The sequence below is a fragment of the Pterocles gutturalis genome, unplaced genomic scaffold (assembly GCF_000699245.1).
Source record: "Pterocles gutturalis isolate BGI_N339 unplaced genomic scaffold, ASM69924v1 scaffold1829, whole genome shotgun sequence".
Classification (NCBI taxonomy): domain Eukaryota; kingdom Metazoa; phylum Chordata; class Aves; order Pterocliformes; family Pteroclidae; genus Pterocles; species Pterocles gutturalis.
The window spans coordinates 13,077-35,371 of NW_010127836.1; the positions used below are offsets into that span (position 1 = coordinate 13,077).

At 39.1% G+C, this 22,295-nt stretch overlaps 1 protein-coding gene across 1 annotated transcript in view; it reads right to left on the minus strand.

Annotated features, from left to right (window-relative positions):
* The window catches only part of LOC104460583 (contactin-1), a gene marked incomplete at its 3' end in the record, with an annotated part of 29,111 nt that overhangs the window by 3,387 nt on the left and 3,429 nt on the right, over positions 1–22,295 (minus strand). Inside the window, exons 2-10 of the mRNA XM_010079391.1 lie at positions 19,916–20,049; positions 15,497–15,669; positions 11,300–11,395; positions 10,415–10,621; positions 9,048–9,144; positions 8,717–8,898; positions 7,410–7,534; positions 5,338–5,455; positions 3,608–3,758 (exon numbers count right to left, since the gene is read on the minus strand). Of these exons, the coding sequence (XP_010077693.1) occupies positions 3,608–3,758; positions 5,338–5,455; positions 7,410–7,534; positions 8,717–8,898; positions 9,048–9,144; positions 10,415–10,621; positions 11,300–11,395; positions 15,497–15,669; positions 19,916–20,049 (1,283 nt within the window). The remainder of the gene's footprint in view (positions 1–3,607; positions 3,759–5,337; positions 5,456–7,409; positions 7,535–8,716; positions 8,899–9,047; positions 9,145–10,414; positions 10,622–11,299; positions 11,396–15,496; positions 15,670–19,915; positions 20,050–22,295) is intronic.

Consider the following 22,295-nt stretch of genomic DNA (forward strand, 5'->3'; position numbering starts at 1 on the left):
TCTTCCTTATATCTACTCTTAATCTACTCTCTTTTAGTTTAAAACCATCACCCCTCGTACTATCACTACAGGTCCTGCTAAAAAATTTGTCCCCACCTTTCCTATAAGCTCCCTTTAAGTACTGAAAGGCTGCAATGAGGTCTCCCTGGAGCCCGCTCTTCTCCAGGCTGAAAAATCCCAGCCATCTCAGTATTTCTTTGTAAGAGAGCACTTCTATCAGCTCTGTTAATTTTTGTGGCCCTCCTCTGGACCCACTCCAACAGGTCCATGTCTTTCCTGTGCTGAGGACTCCAGAGCTGGATTCAGTACTCCAGATGGGGTCTCACCAGAGCAGAGTAGAGGAGGAGAATCACCTCCCTTGATGTGCTGGCCACACTTCTTTTGATGCAGCCCAGGGTACAGTTGGTCTTCTGGGCTGCAAACGCACGTTGTCTGCTCATGTCTGGTTTTTCATCCACCTGTACCCCCAAGTTCCTCTCTTCAGGGCTGCTCTCAAACCCTTCTTCCCCTAGTCTGTATTGATACCAGGGGTTGCACTGATTTAAGTGCAAGACTTGCACTTGGCCTTGTTGAACCTCATGAGGTTTTCACAAGCCCACTTGTCCAGCTTGTCCAGGTCCCTCTGGATGATATCCCGTCCAACTTCCCTCAGGCATGTCAACCACAGCACTCAGCTTGGTGTCATCTGCAAACTTGCTGAGGATGCACTCGATCCCACTGTCTGTGTCATTGATGAAGATATTAAACTGTCCTGGTCCCAATACAGACCCCTGAGGGACACCACTCATCACGAGTATTCATCTGGACACTGAGCTGTTGACCACTACCCTCCAGATGCAACCGTGCAACCAATTCCTCATCCACCAAACAGTCCACCCATTAAATCCTTATCTCTCTAATTCAGAGAGAAGAATGTTGTGGGGGACTGTGTCAAAAGCCTTACAGAAGTCCAGACAGATGACATCTGGAGCTCCTCCCTTGTCCACTGATGTAGTCACTCCATCATAGAAGGCCACTAGGTTGGTCATGCAGGACTTGCCCTTGGTGAAGCCATTCTGGCTGTCTCAAATTACCTCCCTGTCCTCCATGTGCCTTAGCATAGCTTCTACGAGGATCTGTTCCATGAACTTCCCAGGTACAGAGGTGAAGCTGACAGGCCGGTAGTTCCCAGGGTCCCCCTTTCTACCCTTTCTAAAAATAGGTCCAATGTTCCCCTTTTTCCAGTCACCAGGGAATTCACCTGACTGCCATGCCTTTTCAAATGTCATGGAGAGTGGCTTGGCAACTATATCAGCCAATTCCCTCAGGACTCTGGGATCCATCTGGTCAGGTCTCATATGTTCAGGTTCCTTGGGTGGTCATGAACCTGATCTTCTCTTACAGTGGGAGGGATTTGCTCCCCCAGTCTCCATCTTGTGGTCCATCCACTCAAGAGCTGTGGGAAGAGAGGTTGCCAGTGAAGACTGAGGCAAAAAAATTGTTGAGTACCTCATCCTTCTCCTCATCAATTGTTACCAGCTTGTCAGTCTTTCTCATGAGGGGGTTACACTTTCTTTGATCTTCCTTTTATGGCCGACATACCTGTAGAAACTGTTCTTAATATTCTTTGCATCCCTTGACAAGTTCAGCTCCGGACGCATCTTGGCCTTCCTGACCCTACACAATCAGGCAGTGCCCCTACACTCTTCCCAGCATACCTGTCCCTGCTTCCACAGCCTGTGAATTTCCTTCTTGTCCTTTAGGTTGACCTGTGGATCTCGACTCAGCCATGCCCATCAAGAGATTCTTGCCTTCCTTTCCTGATTTCTTACACCTGGGGATCAAGAGATCTTGTGCTCTATGAAAAGCATCCTTAAAGATCTGCCAGCTTGGTTCTGCTCCCTTGTCCCAGAGGGAAGTTTCCCAGGGGTTCCTATTGGCTAGTTCCTTGAACAGCTGGAAGTTTGCTTTCCTAAAATTCAAGGCCCTGATCCATATCCTTCAGGACTGTGAATTCCACCAGTGCATGATCACTCTGCAGGCCAGGCTGCCTCCAATCTTGATGTCACTGATTAGCTCACTTGTGTTGGTGACCAACAGGTCAAGTATCACATCCCCTCTGGTAGGGCTGGCTTAAGAATGTCAGGAGTCTCCTGAATTGCCTAGAGCTTGCTGTCCAAATTTTCCAGCAGATGTCAAGGTGGTTGAAGTCCACCAGCAGGACAAAAGCCTATGACAATGATGCCTCTTGTAGCTGGAGTAAGAAGGCTTCATCAATAGGCTCACCTTTATCAGGCAGTCTGTAGTAGACACCAACAACAAGCTTCCCTTTGTTGCCTCGGTCTGTAATTCTTACCCATAAGCTTTCAGCCCGCTCATGGCTATTCTTCAGAGACAGCTCTGCACACTCTATCCAGTTCTTGATGTAGAGGGCAACGCCTCCACTCCCCCTTCCTCGCCTCTCCCTTCTTAACAGCCTGTAGCCGTCAACAGCCACACTCTAGTCATGAGATTTGTCCCACTGGGTTTCAGCAATGGCAAGCAGGTCGTACCTTTCTATCAGGATGGTGGCTTCCAGCTCCTCCTGTTTGTTGCCCATGCATTGGTGTAGAGGCACTTCAGTTAGGCTGTTGGCTGTGTCACCTTCTTAGAGAAACATTCCTTAATTCCTTTGAGGTATTTTATTTGTGTTTGCTCCTATTAACTCAGGAGCCCCTGGCTCATCTCCATAAGACTGCTCCAGTGTACCTAGCAAGTCTCAGAGCAACTGGCTGAGGGCCCTTGCTAGCATCCTGTCCCTCTAACCTTCATGTGTTATCCCACAGCTTGTTACCGGCAAGGCTGATATTATCCCCGTCCACCTTCAAGTCTTGTTTAAAGCTCTGTCAATGAGCCCTGCTAGCTCGTGGGCAAACACCTTCTTCCCCCTTTCAGAAAGGTGAATCCCATCTTATGGCAGCAATTCTAGTGCTTTGTAGGTGATCCCATTATCAAAAAACTCAAAACTGTGGTGATGGCACCAGCCACAGAGCCATGTATTAATAGACTGAGCCTGTCGGTTTCTTCCAATGTCACTGCCCGCAACTGGAAAGAGAGGGGAAAAAATAACCTGTTCTCCACACTCCCTTACCAAACATCCCAAGGCCCTGAAGTCTCTTTTGATTGCCCTTGGACTATGCGTTGTGGTTTCATCACCACCAACATGGAAGAGCAGTAACGGGTAGCAGTCCAAGGGCCATACCAGGCTAAGAAGTTTCCTACTGATGTCCTTAAACTGGGCTTGAGGGATAACATCTAAATAAGCTGTGTCATGATTAGATGCCTCACAGTGTTGGAGCAAGAGAGTGTACTTTCATTCACTTGCAGTCATTCCAGTATTTTTCTTATAGTTTTGTGATATAATTCAATTCTGAAATGTAAACAGCACCAAACAGCCTGGTTAAAATTGGATACTCTGCTAGCTATTTGGATCCACACTGCAATTAACATATCAGGCATATCGTTTTCCTGGAATTACACATTCTCCTGCCCTTGACTTCTGCAAAAGTGAGAACTAGCCCACAGGATAAACAGAAACATAAGGCAGCAGTTTTAGGATTCACAGCGTCCACAAACAGCCAATACTAACCGGCTCCCATTTACAAGCAATTCTGTTCCTTTGCTCCAGGAGAATTTTGGCTTAGGAGCAGCTTTAGGCTTGCATTCAATCTTTACACGGCCTCCTTTAGCTGCTAGGATTTTCTTCTTCATAGGGTTCAGTTCAAAAGTAGGAGGTGAAGCTGAAATCGAAAATTAACATGAATACTGCTGTTAGTGATTTTTTGGCAGAATACAATTTGTTTGCAACAGAACTATCGAATTGTATACAGGTGTCCATTATTCAGACCAGTAAGAAAATAATAATGATACAGAGATGTGGTGAGAAGTAGATGGTCATCTAAAAATCATTATGTAGTTCCATGCTGTGTTGCACTAGATGTTTCTTCTGTTTACCTCTGAACCTCCATCTAAATTTAATGTAACAAGATCAAAGTCCCCAGAAATCAATGGGAAGTTCCTCCCTTTCAAAGGCCTTTTTATCACTCCTAATAAAATCTAGATTCCTAGAGCTCAACTTCTGTAAAAAGTTTCTCATTCGATCATACTTTCAAATAACAGTTGGGTTTACTTTTCAGTGGTTTTAACCCCCCTCTAGCAACCTTAATGTTGTGCCCTTCTTCCTCTTTGTAGTCTTCTGTTTGGCCAGGTGACCTTAGGTGCATTCTCAGATGTACAAGAGTAATGAGACATACCTGTAGCAAGCACCACACTTATGTATCTGAGATCAGACCTTTGCTTACTAATTTTCTCTTTATTTGTAATAAAATAAAAAAAAATTTTAATTATTTTGCATTCCAGCATACCATCTTTGTTAATCATGACAGCAAGTGCATGCATAGATTGAGGAAATAGGGCTGCTAGTTAATCACAGTGGTATGGAGAAAAACTCTGATAAACATCCACACCTTACCAACACTGAATTTTAAAAACATGCATGCAAAAAGTGCTCCTTTCTGGGTAATCTGGGCTGCTAGTGAGTACATAGTAATGGAAGAATAGTGAAGGACAAATATTGTTGTGCAACGGGTTGGGGAATTCAAGAATAGTTTAGCTCTTGGGAAAGTCTGGAGGAAAACATGAGGTTGGAAAAAACCCAGGAAATCTCCTAGGAAAGCTATGTCATACAGCGAGTACAAGTGCTCTAATGACATCAGTAAAATGTCAGATTGTTTTAAGCCTGAGCACTCTGCATCTGAAAGGCAAACTTTCAACAGGGTGTTCTTTAGGAAAAAAAAGGATTAATATCTATATCCAGCCATCTATATTGCTCACAAATATTGCAGCTGGTCTGAACTGTTTGTACAAGGCAAAAGCAAAGGTGAGAGTGAAGAGGAAGAGCTTCAAAGGCTTGGTGACTGACAAGATAGTTTCTAAATAGCAGATTTTGCCCCACAGAGGAGTGAGCATAGGTGAGCAAAAAAGAAAACACTTCTCAATCAGTTTTGCAAGCTTGAGGGGGGAGCCAGCAACTGTATGTGCTTCATAGAATTTCTGCGCTAACAGTTCCTCTGAGGGGTAACAGCAGCTAGCAAACATCAGAAATAATACAGCAAACATTCCTCATAAATTCCTCAACTTGATTCCTCAAGTTGTTGTCAAAACGCAGCTAGGGAGCTCAAATAAACCCCACCTCACCAAGATCCAGTGGAGGTTCTTAGCTTTATCCTCACAGGAATCTGTTACCAAACAATGCTTGCAAATATGACTGCTATCTTAGTCATTCCTGAAATAGTAAATAGAGCAAATAATCCCACTGACCCACAATCTTCAGTTCAGCATTTGCATAAATAATTCCATGCGCGTTTTCTGCTATACATTGGTACATGCCGGCATCGTCAAAGCTCAGACTCTGCATTCTTAGTTCACCTTTCCGGAACTGAAACACAGAATCAATAAAACAACAAGATATTCATATAGACTATGTATGCTGAAGAATTCATAGCCATCCACATTCTTTTTTTTTTTTTTTTTTTTTTTTTTAGTGACAATGTTCAGAAGAGAGTCCCTCAGAAAACATTCAGGCGCCAGAGAGATTTTATTTTATCCATGTTACATTTCAGTCTTTATGACAATGCATTCATCTTTTTTTAAAGAAAGATTCAGTATTGATTGATATTTTTCTGGAAAATTCATAGCTGAGTGGCACTAGACACATCTATCCTTCAATCTACTGTTACCATACCAATGCAAACACTACTTATTCAGAAATAAGAAACAAGAAATTAAATTAATTTTAGGCACATAAGCTTTTTTTTACCATGCTAAGTGTTCAGTATGTTATATTGTATGTACAACGATTTACAACAGTAAAAAACAAAGTCCCAATGAGGTAGTTTTTCAGAAGATTCTTCTGGGAGGTAGCATAAACTATTTTCTATTATTTGGTTTTAATATAAAAATAAAATTATCAAAATGAAGTATTTGACCTATTTCTAAAAAAACGTATAAAATGAACAAATTGTGGTAGGGTATTTTCTAAATTACAAGTAAATATCAATTGGTTTCTGAAATATCGTGTTAATAAATTCTGTTTTCTTGTGAAAATGAAGCTGAAAAGCTTTGAACTTTGTATATGAGTCAACCGGAGCGCATGGAGTAGTGGAAGATTAAAAGAATCCTATGTATGTATCTGAAAAAAGAATACATTGAAGGATTAATATTTCTTGTACTGCTTTACTGAAAAACATTTACATTAGCTTTACTACAAGAAATCTTTGTTTTGTGCTAAGTGAAATGCCTAATTAAAAAATATCTGATTTGGAAAGAAGCTATATTCTCATGACAATTTAATTATTTTCCATTTGGAAATCATGTCATCATATTAACCAATGGTGTACTAATGGAGAACTACACATCACTTTCTGCAATCCAGTACGCAGATCTTGTCAGTGAGAGTCAAGTTCAGTGGGGACCGTCAAGCAATTTGCTTGCTAAATTACTTGTTTGTAGTAACTACAGAAGCTAGGAAACAGCATTGTTTTTTCTGGTTTAAGCCATCTCCATATGGCAGATGGTGATATCCCTGTCCTCCCTCCAACCTCCCACATTTTTCTTAAGATACACAGCCAAAGCAACACTGCCTCATTGTTTTTTGTTTGCTTGCCAAGATCAATGTCACCACAGCTCAACAGATGCAGTGTTACATTGTGCCCTCTTCTATTCTCTTTGTTCTTTAATGGCTCATCATACAGCTTAAGCAGTGGATATTAAATACATTATTGAAATGTCTGGACAGAAAATCTACTTAATTTAAATAAAATATCCAATGCAATAAACTTAAATTATCAAATGACACTCATTTAAACTTCACATCATTGAAAATAATGGAATTTTGCAATATTCTGTGGCTAGAAAAAATATGATAAAGTACATGGTATAGGAACACCACTGATAATTTAACAATTATTCTTTCTTCTCTTGTCTCTACTAAATTTTTTCTTACATTTTTAGATGCACTCATGTTTAATGTGGTAAAAGGGATTATTTTTAGAGAGAAGCTGATAGACATTTTTTATCCAGGGAGAAGAACATAGCATTTACTCATAAAAGCCTGGAGAAAAAAGGATATCCACCTCCCAAACGTGGTAAAAAGGCAAGTTCGTAACTCAGAGTTGAATATGTAATAGCCTGAAGAAATTCATTTCGAAACTGCCAAGAAGATTGAGATAAAACTTTAAAAAATAGATTTTAATCCCTAATGCAAGTGGAATCAGGAAATACTTGTATCATTATAATTAATTTTCTTTTAATGTTTTAATAATTTGTGCTTCAAAAAATAATTTCCATCAGCTAACCAATCAATCTTGTGTTGACTATGGCAATATACTTACCGAAACACCATTCTTCAACCACCTAATTGTTGGAATAGGCTTGCCTGTAGCTACACAAGGCCAGTATAGGTCACTGCCTATATCCTTCTCTGTGTCATTGATATGTTCTACCCACTCAGGAGAGGCTGAAGAATAAAAAATGTGATGACTTGTAAATATAGCAGATACATATTTAATTAGCATTACAATCTATTAATTCTACTGCTTTTTCCATGATACTTCAGAAGCCATATGAAGTAATGATGATAACTCAGCAACGCACCAGCACAAGAAAGAATGAAATGCAGATGTTTTTGTCTTACCACATACACTCAAAATAATATCAAACTATTTTTTATGAGAAGAGAATATGGAACTGAAATAATGCTTCATGGATTTCCAAAGATACAGGATGTTACTGCTTACAATGACCTGTGGAAATTATTCCGTAGTGCCATAAAAATGACAGTTAATTTACATGAAACTGTGCAGTCATCTATGTACTGAAAGGTTCTCCAAAAAAAATTATCTTGGTACAGAGAAGATATTTAAGAAATTAATACTGAAAATGTCCCAGCCTTTACTAAGCGAATGAACCTATTCATTAGCTTTACCTATAACAACCAGTAACAACCTTCCCACACAAATTTTGAATTTATCCCACTGAACTTCAAGCACTTAACTGAGGATCTTAATTCAGGAAATGTTATGTACTGTCAATGAAAAGAGACAAAAATCTTCTGAACATAATTCAAATGTTACATATGATCTTTTCATGTCATAGTTTTGTGGCATAAGTCTCAGTTAAGGAGTCAGGTTACTTGGGATGATTCCACTGTGTGCAATAAGATATAATTTTTGGTTGCCCCATTTAACCAAAGGCATGAGGGGAAGGGACAAAGGCTGAAAGAACAAAGAATTGACCGTAGCTAATAAGAGAGCTAAGACAGAAAAGACAAATTAAGTGAGGAAACAAGAAAGCATAACAAATCTAACGGTCTCTTTTTTTTCCCTGGCTGTTCTTTCACCTCAACTACTCTAAATATATTTAATTTCCATCATGCATAATTATATTGAAGCTAACATACATTTCTGTCAAGGTGTATATGCAGCTATCACAACCAGACAAACTGAGTAGTTGTTCAATTAATACACAAATGTTATGCCTGGCATTCAGCACATGAGTTTTCATTTTGCTGTATGAATTTGAACAGCAGTGTGTCAGGATGATGCAATGAGTCAGCACTGGCATCAAGTGTGAGAACACAGATACTTCCAGCACAATTAAAAGCAACATAGATCATGAAGAATAAAATTGTTCTACCTACCTTGCACATAAACTCTTGCTTGATGTTTATCTTTTCCTTTATAGTTTTCAGCTTCACACTCATAAAGTCCTTCATCTTCGTACTGAATATTGAAGATCTTAAGAACTGCACCAGACATGCTTATCTCAGCAGTGGCTGGCATGGGTTCAAGGTATTTACTCCATCTGAGTTCAGGAACCGGACTTGAAAACGTACAGTAAAGTACAAATCAGCAAGAACTGGCTGTTAAATTGCAGACTACAAAAAAGTGTTTGATGATGAAATGTGTATTTTCATTCCCTGGAATATGAAAGCAAACAGTGCTCTCCAATAACTTTTAAAACATACTTACTTCCCAAGAGCAAAACACTCCAGTGTCACATTTTGCCCCAGGAGAGCATACGTGTCCTTGAACTTCACCTTGATATCAGCAGGATATACTTTTGCACCTACCATGAAAAAAGATTCTCAGAAAAGGCACAGCAGAAATTAATATAGCTATTAAAAATTCCGTAGTTCAAGAAAACTATTCTTAAAATTCTTCTTTAGAGTGAATAAATAGCCTGGCCATCCATAAAGTATGATTTAGCACTGAACTTTTAATAGTAAGGCAGAACTGTTTTACTCAGCAACTAGTTATCTTTCTCTGATCAGTAATGCCTAACATTTTTTATAGTACAATGCTTTAACATAAACTCATTTACTTGCATTTTAAGTGTGATGGTGTACCATGTAGGGGGGTAGAAAAAAAGCCTCAGTCTCTGTTTTCCACAGATGCTTTTATTGGATGGAATATTTTGAATGATTGTGAATTTAAGCTCAATATTATCTTAGTGAGTGCATGAAGGAGCTAGAGCCAGCAAATCTACAGCTTAATTAGGGCACAGGGATGCAAATGTAATCAAATCTACCTACTGGTGATCCCTGTAGGACTCCTCTTGCAGTTCTTCTAGATTAAGATCTCAGTGTGAGTATTGGCCATGGAAAATTTGGACAAAGATCACTGATTTGTAATTACCCAAATTCAATCACAGTTCTTCACTGTATTATGGGAAATTTAACAGATAAATCCTGATGATCAATTTATGAGACTCTAGTGATTGACAGTCTGAAGTCACTAGAAGAGGGAACTTGGTTACCATTTGGAAAACATGCAGTTTTTATGAAAAAATGGCAGAGAACAACCTAGTGACACAAAGCCACATAGGTGTCTTAGGGGATTGGCCATAAGACACAAAGCCCTTAGGCCACTTTTGGTTAAGAAATTTCACCAGAGGAAAATGATTTTCCATTTTCATGGGGAATTTCCTGGGAAAAAAAATAATTCCTGAAGCTGCTTATCAACTTTTACATAAAGTTTCTGCTTTTCAGTCATACCCCTTTGAATGAGTGCCAAGACCAGAAAAGATACTAAAGTTTTCAGGATGAGTACAGGGGCTTATCACATAAAAGAGATGGGGACTCTGGGGATGAGAACTCTATTCTCAGTGATATGAAAGGAAATTTGTGAATGAATCCAGGGACATTCCCTTCACAGAGTTTTCATTCGGGATTGGAATGATTTGGATCTCTGTATGAGGAAAGCTAAATAACACTGGGCAGTAGCCATTAAAACTTGCCACATAATTCTCCTCACAGAGCTGGAAGTAGTAATAAATGAGCAAAATTAAAATATGGATAGAACATTGCATGTACACAGTATTTCCAAGAAATACTTACGATCAGACTGTGGAATAAGTGGAATAAATTTACTGAATACACTCTTTGTTATTGAAGGACTGGACACAAAACACGAATAATTGCCCTTATCTGACGCTTCTACATTTGCAATGTAGAGATTGCCATTCGTCTGTGACACAAATCGTCGTTTGTCCAAAGTAATGAATACCGGGAACTCATTTAGAAGCCAGCGATAACTGAGATCATCTGGAGGAAAATATTTTCCAGTCAATATTAAAAAACAATACTACTAGCTACTTAAACCATGGAATACTGTCTGCATATAAATTACTTCACTCTGGTTTCTAGCTTATGGATCTTTTCTCTGGGAGAGTCAGGTATGTGAGACAGAATATGCATGTCTCAGCAGCCAACTAATATCTGTCTACACTGAACATCGGGGTACTGCTCCCATGAGTGCAGATTACTGTGGATACAGCTACTGTGTGCATGGCTCCCCTTGGGCACAGCCCTCCCACAGGAACCAGAGAGACGGGGGCGAAGACAGGCAGTTGGGTCTTGCTCTGACCCCACTGAGAAGCTGAGGCCCTTGCCTTGGACAGGGCCCGCAGAAAGTCTGAGATGATAGTGACACAATGACATGTACTCAGGTCTTTAATGGTAGGCCAAGCCTCCCCTCCATTATTCAGATTAGTTTGAGTCACGCTATTTGTAACATCAAAAACTGTTTGCAAATTCAACAATATCCTTTACATATGGCCAACTACAAGCATGTATTCAAAATGGAAACCTAACCTTAATAGTGATTCTCAAGCTACATAGAAGTTACTGTTTAAGTAAACTTAAATGAATTTTTTAAATATAAACGTTAGCTTGTCTTGCACTCTTAAGCAGTTGAAAATTAATCACTTTGAGCTGAATTACCTGGGTAGTGGTAAGGGGGCTCACAAAGAAGCACTGCTCCAACACCTTCTCGCACTTTAACCTCATAGCGTTCCTCAGGTGGAAAGGGATCCAGATCTAGTTTAAAAAAAGGGAAGGGAGGAAAACTGTGGGGTTTTCACTACAATACATTTTTTATTATTGTTATTTTCAGCCCTGTAGAGATAAATACAACAATATCCGGCAGACAGACACCTGTGAACCCATAATGCCAGTTTTGCTCTGTTTAACTTTCTTATTATCAAGTGCAATTAATTTTTTACAATATTTTAGTCATCATAATCACAAATGCCAGGAAAAAAAAAAAGTGGTGAAGAATGTATCCCTAAGAGTAGTCAGATGAGCTACATTTGAAGAAGGAATCCCAGGAAGAGAAAGGAAAAAGGATTTTAGGTTTTCTTTCAACTGGCTTCTCCAAAATGTGAGTTTAATTCTTTACTGTAACTTCAAGTGGCTTCTCTCAAATGACCTGGCTGCCCTCCCTGACAACTCCAGCAGCCGAGGGCTGGCAAGAAATTAGCTCAGACACATCTTTTGTGCCAGAGGCTTGGGACAGAAGTGGCTCTGATCCCAGGAGAAACCTTAGCTGACCCTCTTTAAACCAACCTCCATGCAGCAGGGTAAAGGGACTGTTGTATGAGGATAAAAATAAGTCCTACATGGAGCTGCACATCACCCCACAGACTGTGGGAGAACAGCAATGTTATCTGCAGTGATAAGACAACGGTTGCATGAGTAACTTGAAGTAGGTCAATAATTGCACTTTTCTGCTTCTTTTCACTCTCATTTTCTGTATCCAGTCTGAAATTAAACTCTAAACATCTTGAGGCAGGGAACATCTCTTGTGAAGCTTCTCCATGTCACTAAGCGCAGTGAGATTGTAGAGATCTCGACTGGAGTCCTGATTTTAGTGCTACTGTGGTGGAACCAATACATCCATAAGAGCCAAGTGCACAGCCACAGAAATCATCTAAGCTAACTTCCTTCAGACTACTTCAGCTTTCTTCAATGGCAGGCAGCTATCCAGTTCTACTAAATTCCCAAGGCTGGCTCTGAGATCTAACTAAAACTTAAGTTCACGAGCAGCCAGCCAGAAACAACAAAGAAAAAATCAGGCCAGAGCTACATACAAAAAGAGATTAAGTAGACGATTATTAAACAGAGGCTATTCACTACTGTAAATTGTAATGTATCGTTAGACAGCTCCAGCAGACACTTTGCATTATTTAAAAATAATTAACTCCTTAACTTTGTAACAACTGCTACGTTTACTAAATACGGTACAGGTAAAGGATTCCTCCAAGGCCAACCACAGCTGTCAGACCTGAATGGCTACAAGAACCTAGGAAGCAAATGTCATGACCTTTTTTCAAATGCATGAAAAAAACTCTAGGAGAGTTATGTCAGTGTCCAGGGAAAGACCCCTCTCCCAGCTTCTGAAATACTAATGTTTATTCTGCTCAAACAGACCAGAAGATAATACAGATCCTTACAGTGACTGACTGGATCTTGACTGGATCAATGCCCAAATGGTAGGTGTTGTATCAGGCCATTCTAAGGACTTGTGATTATTAGTTTTTATAATTTTACCCTGTGCCTTAGTGCAATTAATGTATTCAGTTCTCCACAACTAGTTCCCAATTAATTTTGTATATTATTCTTTGAAAAAAAGAAATTAAGTATACCAGACTGACTTAGTAAGAATTAGCCATTTGACCAGACAGGTTTTGTAACTGAAGCCAAGGAGGCTCTTCACACAGAGTGGAATACCTGTAATCACACAACATCAGCAGTAGTTTGAGTACATTCCCATTCCATTTGCCAGCATGGACCTTACTACATAACTACTTTCTGTCTTCAAAATATTGACCGAACTCTCCCGCAAACATCAATTTCCTTCTTGTAGACCTTCTGATCATCTTGTAAACTTGCCAGTATTATTCATTTCTGCTTTCTTTGGAACAGTTTAGTGTTTAAAATCTTTTGCAGAAAGAGGAAAAAAATTAAAAATTACAATCATTAGCAACAAATGTGTTGCTTATTTGATACTGCTTTGTATATGGATGGTGTAGGGTTTGATGAAAGGAAAAGGTACCATTGTTTTAAAGTTTTTTTAGCTATTTTAAGTTTACATTTTAAGTTTAGACATCTTGTTTATTGCATTCTTGAATAACCATTGAAACTTTGGGACAGCCACTGCAAATTTATAGACATGGAATAGGACAGCCAATTTGCATATGTAAAACATTATGTTAGTCCTGAAACAGAATGGTCTATGCCAGGTGCAGAGAAGTCATACAATTACTGAGATGTAATTGTATACCTTATTCCCACTTACGAAATGCTCTATACTCTGATTGGGTCTTGATATCTTGTTTGCGTAAGCACTGCTAGATTATTACTCAATAATTATAGTAAGTGCGATTCCATGAACTCTTAATTGGAAGTTGTTCATTTTTATCTAGAATGAAAGAATTAGCATAATCATTGCACTCCTATGTGCATACAGTTAATATCTAGAGAACATGGAAACGTCTCTGTCGTTCTTTCAGCCTCTCTGCTATGAAATTGCTGTGTTTTACTATTCTGAAACTGTTTCTTAGCAAATAGAACAGTATATCACTGTTCACTATAATCACCTTCTGATTTTGCTCAGCACACACCAAAAGCCACTAATATTCCTGCAGGGTAGAATTCCTTCCTTCAGGTGTACGTGTATAACAGCTAAAAAAGATATTAATGGGTTGTAAAGCCCTGGATCTAAAAAGACCAGCTCTCTTAAAGACAGTGGTTTCACATGGGAAGCAATACAACAGTGTAAAGAAGAATTACAGTACCATTTTTAAAACAAGTATTTATCAGTTTCCAGCTATCTTCACTTCTATTCCCTGTTATAATTTAAAAATTTAAGCATTATATGTTAGGGTTCTGTTCAGTATAACTGTCCAGTACACTATCAACATTCAGCTCATGCAGACTGTGAGCTGGTAGGCAGGAAAACATGCCTCAGACTGTTTTGATTCTGCTTTTTCCATCTATTATGTGTATTGGTTTAATTTGAAGTAGCTACAGCTATTGTTGCAGCTTTTATCCTACTGGTCATTCAGGACTGGCACCACTGATGCCTGTTTTAGGTATAAATAAATATCCTATAAACTGAATTTTGATGTCATCTTCATTAGAAGGAAATAATACCCTGACCTTCTATTCATTCTAGAAAATACACTGGGTAAAATACAGATGAAGACTAATCAACTATGATGTGATCCATCAGCTCATTGTAGCCTCTCAGTTTCCTTGATATATTTGATCCCACAGTCTTATAATTACTAGCAGAAAGCAGAACTTTTCATTTATTCTCTGATCTTATACAGTAAAGAAAAGAAAGACATGAGGGCCACTAAGCATTTAATGTCAGGATTAAAGGGCACACAGGGCTTTGTGAACGGTCACCAGTAAGAGTGGATTCCTTTTTTTGTGGATTCCTTTTTTGTCCTCTGATGAAAAAAATACATCCAGGGAAAAAAGCACCTTAAGGCAAAATAAAATAAAAATCCCAAACTCTGTCTCCAGTCAGTAAAATTTTACATTACTCTTCCTGTAGTCCATCAGTTTTTCACAGTGCATGTATTGCTGACAGTGCAGGTCTGTGCATATGCATTCATTCCCAAAGCTAGTTCATGAATGTGTAAAGCTGACAGAGATGTCCCCCAGCAGGGTCTTCATCACAGCCTATGAGCCAGGGAACATGCTTTACTAGCGAGTGCCATGCCTTCGTCCTGCAGGCATCCCAGTTGTGTTTGCACAGCAGCAGCGCCTCATCACCATATGCCCCCACTTTCACAGTCTCTATGCTGTGACTATTTCCCCTCAGGTCCTACCATGATTTAAAAAGAGTCTGGACATTATTATCTCAGGATCTGGCTCCACAAGTCTCTTCAATTAATAATTTACCAATAACTCACTGAGAAGGTTGTCATGTCAGCCAAATGCTAAAGAATATAAAATGCTTACAAAACTTATTTTGTGTTGATCTTTGCAGACTAAAGCGCTTAAGACACTGTTTTCACTGAGTAATAGAGCTATAGCACATGTTAGCAGAAGACACTACAGTGTAAAACATTGGGCATTTCAGGCTAACAGTAACATTTCTACATTTTGACGTAAACATCAGCTTACATCCAAAACTCAGAGTGGCTTCGCTGCTTCTGACAGTTCCAAAGATATTTGACACTACACAGACATATTTTCCAGCATCCCTTGATTTCTCTGGATTATTGATAACAAGTCTGCCTCCCACCATACTGTAGCGATCCTTTGTTAAATCAATATCCCAGTTGTTGAGCTTCCACCTATTAAAAAAGAAAAGCCAGATGTAAGATTTGGCCCAGAAGAATAAACCTAGTAAGAAATACGATTTGAAAAATACTTCATAAGCTGCCATAAACTACACACAGGAAGCTATTAATATACTTCTATATATGCTTTAAAGTTTTCTGCAGCAAGAGCCACAGATTTGACAAACTTTATTGGTCTTTTAAATGTAACAGTCTCAGTCTGCTTCAGCCTTGTGAAGATGTGACATAGGTTAAAGCCTGATTGTTGGCCATACAGTACAGGATAGTTGAGCCAGATGTGAGTGAACTAGCTAGTGACCAAGCACTGGGATTATAAACATATTCTCAAATAGTTATCTAAGGCAAAACTAGCTAAGAAAATCACAGAATCACAGAATGTTAGAGATTGGAAGGGACCTCGAAAGATCATCTAGTCCAATCCCCCTGCCGGAGCAGGAACACCTAGACCAGATCACACAGGAACGCATCCAGGCGGGCTTTGAATGTCTCCAGAGAAGGAGACTCCACAACCTCTCTGGGCAGCCTGTTCCAGTGCTCTGTCACCCTCACCGTGAAGAAGTTTTTTCTCATATTCAAGTGGAACCTCCTATGTTCCAGCTTGAACCCACTGCCCCTTGTCCTATCACTGGATGTCAGAGAAGAGCCTGGCTCCATCCTCCTGACACTCACCCTTTACATATTTATAAACATTGATTAGGTCACCCCTCAGTCTCCTCTTTTCCAGGCTAAAGAGACCCAGCTCCCTCAGCCTTTCCTCATAAGGGAGATGCTCCATTCCCTTAATCATCTTTGTGGCTCTGCGCTGGACTCTCTCCAGCAGTTCCCTGTCCCTCTTGAACTGAGGGGCCCAGAACTGGACACAATATTCCAGATGCGGTCTCACCAGGGCAGAGTAGAGGGGGAGGAGAACCTCTCTCGACCTACTGACCACCCCCCTTCTGATACACCCCAGGATGCCATTGGCCTTCTTGGCCACGAGGGCACAGTGCTGGCTCATGGTCATCCTGCTGTCCACAAGGACCCCCAGGTCCCTCTCCCCTACACTACTCTCCAACAGCTCAGTACCCAACTTATACTCCCTCTGCACCTTTGAAGTATGGACTAATGAAATTTTTAAGAGCTTTTTGCAAACTTGCTGTAGGGGATGAAAATGTTTCATAAAGCCAGTGCTAGTGAAGCCTGTGGAAAAGGCACACTTACTACATTAAAACAATTGCTGGACACTCCCACCTGAATCACTGTAAAACCCCACAGGCAGTCCTCTGAGTCACTGTAACTTTCAGTTCAGGGACTACGAGAGGAACTAAGTGGATCAGGTCTGGCCCTTACTGACTTCTACTGATTTCAACAAAATTACAACACAAGGCGTGGGAAGCAGTATTCATCATTTAGGTTTATATCTATTACTGTGTCCACAAGGGGGAGCCCATAACCTTCTCTGAAAGGAATTACACATTTCCTGAGCACAAATAGGAAAGATGCAACTTAAATACATTTAAACATGGTAATATTCTTGCAGTGTAAATAATTTTTTATCACAAGGTAAGTATAGGCACTAGTGTTTGAAAATGCGAGTGTATACCCTATGTGTTCCTTCCTTAGTGAAACACTGTACCGAAACATACAGAATACTCATGTAGAGGCTGAAATTGCAATTGTCATAGAAAGAAACAGAAGTGGTTTTAAAAAAATAAATAAAAAATAAAAATAAATAATGAAATGGTAGGATTTTCAAGATGCAGTAAATACCATTTAGCTTTTACAGTCCTGAGACACATTACATGTCTGTATCACAAATAAATCCCCTGTTCAGAAATACCTAGGAATAACTGTCAAAAGGACAGCTTTGCTGCAATGAAGAAGATCAGAAAAACATTGCACAAAAAGTGTAACTGTGAAGAGTATGAATTAAAAATAGTTTTTTTTTCAGAATTTATTAAAGAGAAAAAAAGAAGAATTATATTTTTATTACTTATTCTCTGAGTACAGTATTAATTTATGTTCATTTGTAAAACAGGGTTACTCTGCAGTATAAAAAATTAACCTTAACCAAGACAGTCATGTGATCTTCTTGCTCAAACCTTGCCTCTTAAATGGCAGCTCCTTCACTCCACAAAAGCTGTATTTGTGGGTAACTTCATTTACATGGGTACTTCTCATCAGGTTCAGCTGGTGAGTGTTTCTCTTTCATGCATAGTGTTTCTCACACGTGAGAATGAAAAGTAAGATGCCTTATGACACCCAGTTGGACACACTGAATTTAAAAGATGTATCTCTTTAGAGATGGTAAAAAATATTTGTTTGTTTTTTTTCCTATGAACTGCCTAGAAGCTTGGGACGGTATGTTAGTAAAATGTGTAGTTATCTCTCTGCCTTCTCTTTCTCCAAGGCTGGTTTGAGTTTCTTCCAGCTCAGATGTAAAACTGCAGGAATATACATATAAAGATACCTACAGGTGCATTAGGAAACACCCAAGAGGCTACATCTGAAGGGAGCCTACAGAAAGAGAGGTGTTTGAAGAAACCTTAGAAATGCTAGAACCACCAAGAGACCTATGAAATCTCTAAAGATGGCAGGAGCACTACAGAAAAAGGTCACTCACAATCAGCAGTGTGTATTCGCATAAAAGGTCATTTCAGGAGAAACAGTGCAGTAATCTGAGGTCCATGATTTGCAGACAGGACTGGGGACTAAAGGACTCATATCTTGTCCCCATGAAAGTATGTTGCCTTTCACAGCAGTGTCGGAAGGCTCCAGCAATGACAGGGGTAAAAAATAGAGTCCCAGAAACTGCAATGAGTATTTGAACTTTAGTGAAGGTGAAGAACCACCAAATACAGAAGGAAGAGTGGATGAATACCTAACAAACAGTGAAAGTAAAGAACTTCTTAAAGAAGACTAGAAGGTGAATGGTCAGAAGAAACAAAAGGACTTATCTACCTCTGAAACAGGAGAATTTTGGCTCATGAACTGTTGGAGGGCTAAGAAATGAAGACAATATGTTAAGGTAGACTAAAACAATGGTGACAGGAAATAAGGAAAGTGGCCTTATTCTGTATTGCAATTATCACCACATCAGCTATCAGCAGTAATTGTCAGATCTGTTCCTACATAGAAGAGCTCTGGAGGTGAGAGGCATTCTTCCAGAATGACTTTACTAGTTCAGATTTTGCATAGCCCATGACAGATAAAGAATAATGCTAAAATTCATGTAGAGCCTGTAATCACTCCATAGATGGTATGTCTACATAGTCTTGTAGACAGTATACGCAGACAACCTGTAAGAGTATTTTTTAAAAAGGCAACGAAGACTAGTTTAGCTGTTTTGATGGAAGAATACCATAGCTGACAAAAATATTGTAACAGATTAAAAAGAATGGCCAGCAGACTCAACTGCTTTTTCTGTCTTAAAGGTCAGAGTCTAGGAACACACGTTAGTGTCAGTGGCAGATCACAGGATCATAGAACAATTTAATGAAATGGATCCCTTTTGCTGCCAATAAACTACTTCTGTACTTTAGTATGATGACGGCAGTTTTCTGCCCATGACTACGTTGTAAATTAGTCATGGTCTTAACAGTGACAATCTTAAACACACTTCCCTGTACATAATGAGCAGATAATAGCTGACAAGTTCATATGGATGCTCTGAATTCTCACAGAGAAGCAGAATTGCCATGCTAACAACAACATAATTATTGTGAAAAAGGTCATGTGTGAATCTCTACTAAAACTAGTTGAAACACTTTCCAGAAGAGTGCTTTCCATGTCACGAGTAGCATAGCTGACACATTTATGAGTGTCTCTCTGCATGGTGGATGCAAAAGCAACATAGGATGTAGAATATCCAGGTTCAACAGCCAGCCCTTCTTCTTTCGGAGTAAAATAGGATAAAAAAGCTCTTTTGAATCAAGAAGAACAAGGACTTGAACCTCAGTCATCCTTAGCCTAAGCTAGAAAGATAGCCTCTTAATTAGTTTTAAAGGTCACTATTTTTTGGTTTTGCATCTGGATCAATATTCCTTTCAAAAACTGAAAACATTTAACACAACAGGAATGTACTACTTTCATCACTGTCTGAATCAAGGTTGATTTTTACTCAAAAATTGCAAATCTCTCAATTTTCTCTTGCCTTGAAGACTTTGTATCAATCAGTTAAGACAGGCAATCATTTAGTACCACAACCTGAAACACTCATTGAATAAAATATGCAAAGCCTGAAAATCAAAACAAGAGTTACCTGTAAGTAGGAAAAGGAATTGCTCGAGCCCTGCAGTTCATTGAAACCTGTCCATCTGAAGATTCTTCCGGGTAGATGGTATCAATGGGTTGCTCCTCAAAAACAGGTCCATAACCTTTGTTTCCTTCCTCTGAAAAAGAGTTTGAAATTAATATTTTTTTAATTAGTAGGCAAACTGAAGATGAATTTACATCACACCTTCCATATTAAAAATGTGAAGGCTAAATAGTGAGCCCTGCAAAACCAAGTTTTATATGCATCAACAAAACCAGAGCAGTATGGATAACAGAAGTGCTGGGCTTCCTTCACTGACTCCTGCTTCATTCCTGCCCTCTGAGAACAAAAGTAATTTAAACTATGTTTCTGTAAAACTACCTTCTCTGCCTTCTCCACTGACATCATCAATTATTTGATGGAGATAATAATGAACTGAAGATACATCCTTTAGGAATGCAGTGAGACCAACTTATTTCACAGAGGCAAGCAAATTCTCATTGAACAGGTTCAGATGCAAAACAACTGTCCAAACATTGTGTTTCTTATCTTATAACCTAGCCAGCTCCAATGGTTCTATGCATTTGTAAAGAAATTTTATTGCATCAGACAAAGAAAAACTAATGTTGGAGATCACAACTGAGAATTACATTGTTTACAGAATCTATTTCTGTCCTTCCTTTCACACTTAGGTATATGTATATGTTAACTCCCTCTCCTCCAAAATAAAATTTAAAAAAGCTCCACATCAAAAAAAAAATTAAGTTTGTAATGTCAAGCACTTAAAGGTGAATAAATGTCAAACAGGCCTGACAACAAACTATTTTTTAAAATCTTTATCCTCCATTTACTGATGCTATTGTAAAGGTTACAGGCTCTGCCCACCCTTGCTGCTTTCCCTTCTTCTTTATCTCCTCCAAATGTACAAGACTACTCTTTGGGGTCTGTAAAAGAAAGACCAGGAGCAAAGGTGGAACACTGGGGGGAAATTATGCAATAGTATCTGTGCTGCCTATAAAAATCCACTCCATGTCTTGTAATGCTACATTTAAAAAATCTTCACAGATCAAGAGATAAACTGGCAATGTAACAGATGAATGTCTTTAAATCAAACTATGATTTGGTACTCATCCCCTTAAAATTCTTGCCTTTGGTTATAAAACATTTTAGACTAAATTAGGCAGGTTTTATAAAACCTAAAAGAGAAGAAAGTATCTATCTATATAACTAAAGAATGTAAAATATGCCAGTGTTAAAAAATTATATAGATATAAAACAATCCTTCCATAGTTAGCTATGGAAGCTATAGTTCTATATTCTATGTTAGCTATAGTTCTATATTCATAGATAGACACTGGCTTCCAGCATTAGCAGCAAACTGATTACAGATAAAAAGTAAGCTCCCTTTCCAGTTCAAGTTTGGGGAAAAAATCAGTTTCCTTTGCAGACAGGAGCAGGTCCAGAAGGCACTGTGCTATGTCCGAAACCAGGACACACTGTTATACTGCGACACACAGAGTCAGGCAACATAATTTTTAAAAAGTAATTCATTTAATGAGAAGTCTTTCAAAGAAGCATAGAAGAGCAACTAGAAAAAAAAGACAGAGCTTTTGAAAAATGGTCTGCTTTCTTTGATAGTTTAAAGCACAACACTGTAAAAATCTACATATTGCTAGATCAAAAGAAGGAGTAATTTCAGATTGAAAAGGCAAGAATCACGTATTTGCTCAGAGCCTGAAATGACGATGGCAGTTTCTGTGCAGTTCTTAAATATGAATACAGAATAACAACAGCCTCTAGCAGCAAATAGCCATATCATATGCAGCTGACTCTTTCCACCTCAAGACTCAAATGATGTTACAGACCACTTAGGCATTTTTAATACTGCCAGCACTTTTAATTATACTGAGTGAATGTCTGTTTCTCACACATATCAAATATGCTTTATAATAGCACTTCTGCTGCAATCTGTTATGAATCTGGTTTCAGATGTCTGGCTGAGCAGAGAAAGGTGCGCAGACTGCATGTCAGGTGTGGCAACCAATAAACTTTTCATTCTCAGTTGTAAGCTAGTGTCGACCGCTGACATGTAAACAGCATGGGGGAGAAAAGGGAAGAGACAGGGTTTGTGAAAAGACCAGCAGGAAATGTTCACACTAAGTGAAGTACCATGCCTGTGTGACTAAGCTCAGAGAGTGAGGAAGGGCAGACTGAGAGTACAAGGAAAAAGATAGGTTGACTGAAGTTGAACCTACAAGAAAAGGGCAGAAGTAAACCTAGGGAAAGGAAGAAGGAAATGGATGTGTTAGATAAACTGTGGATGAGAAGAAAAGCACATTTCATCAGTTCGAGTCCTGCTTTAGACATGAGAATGGAATTTATGACC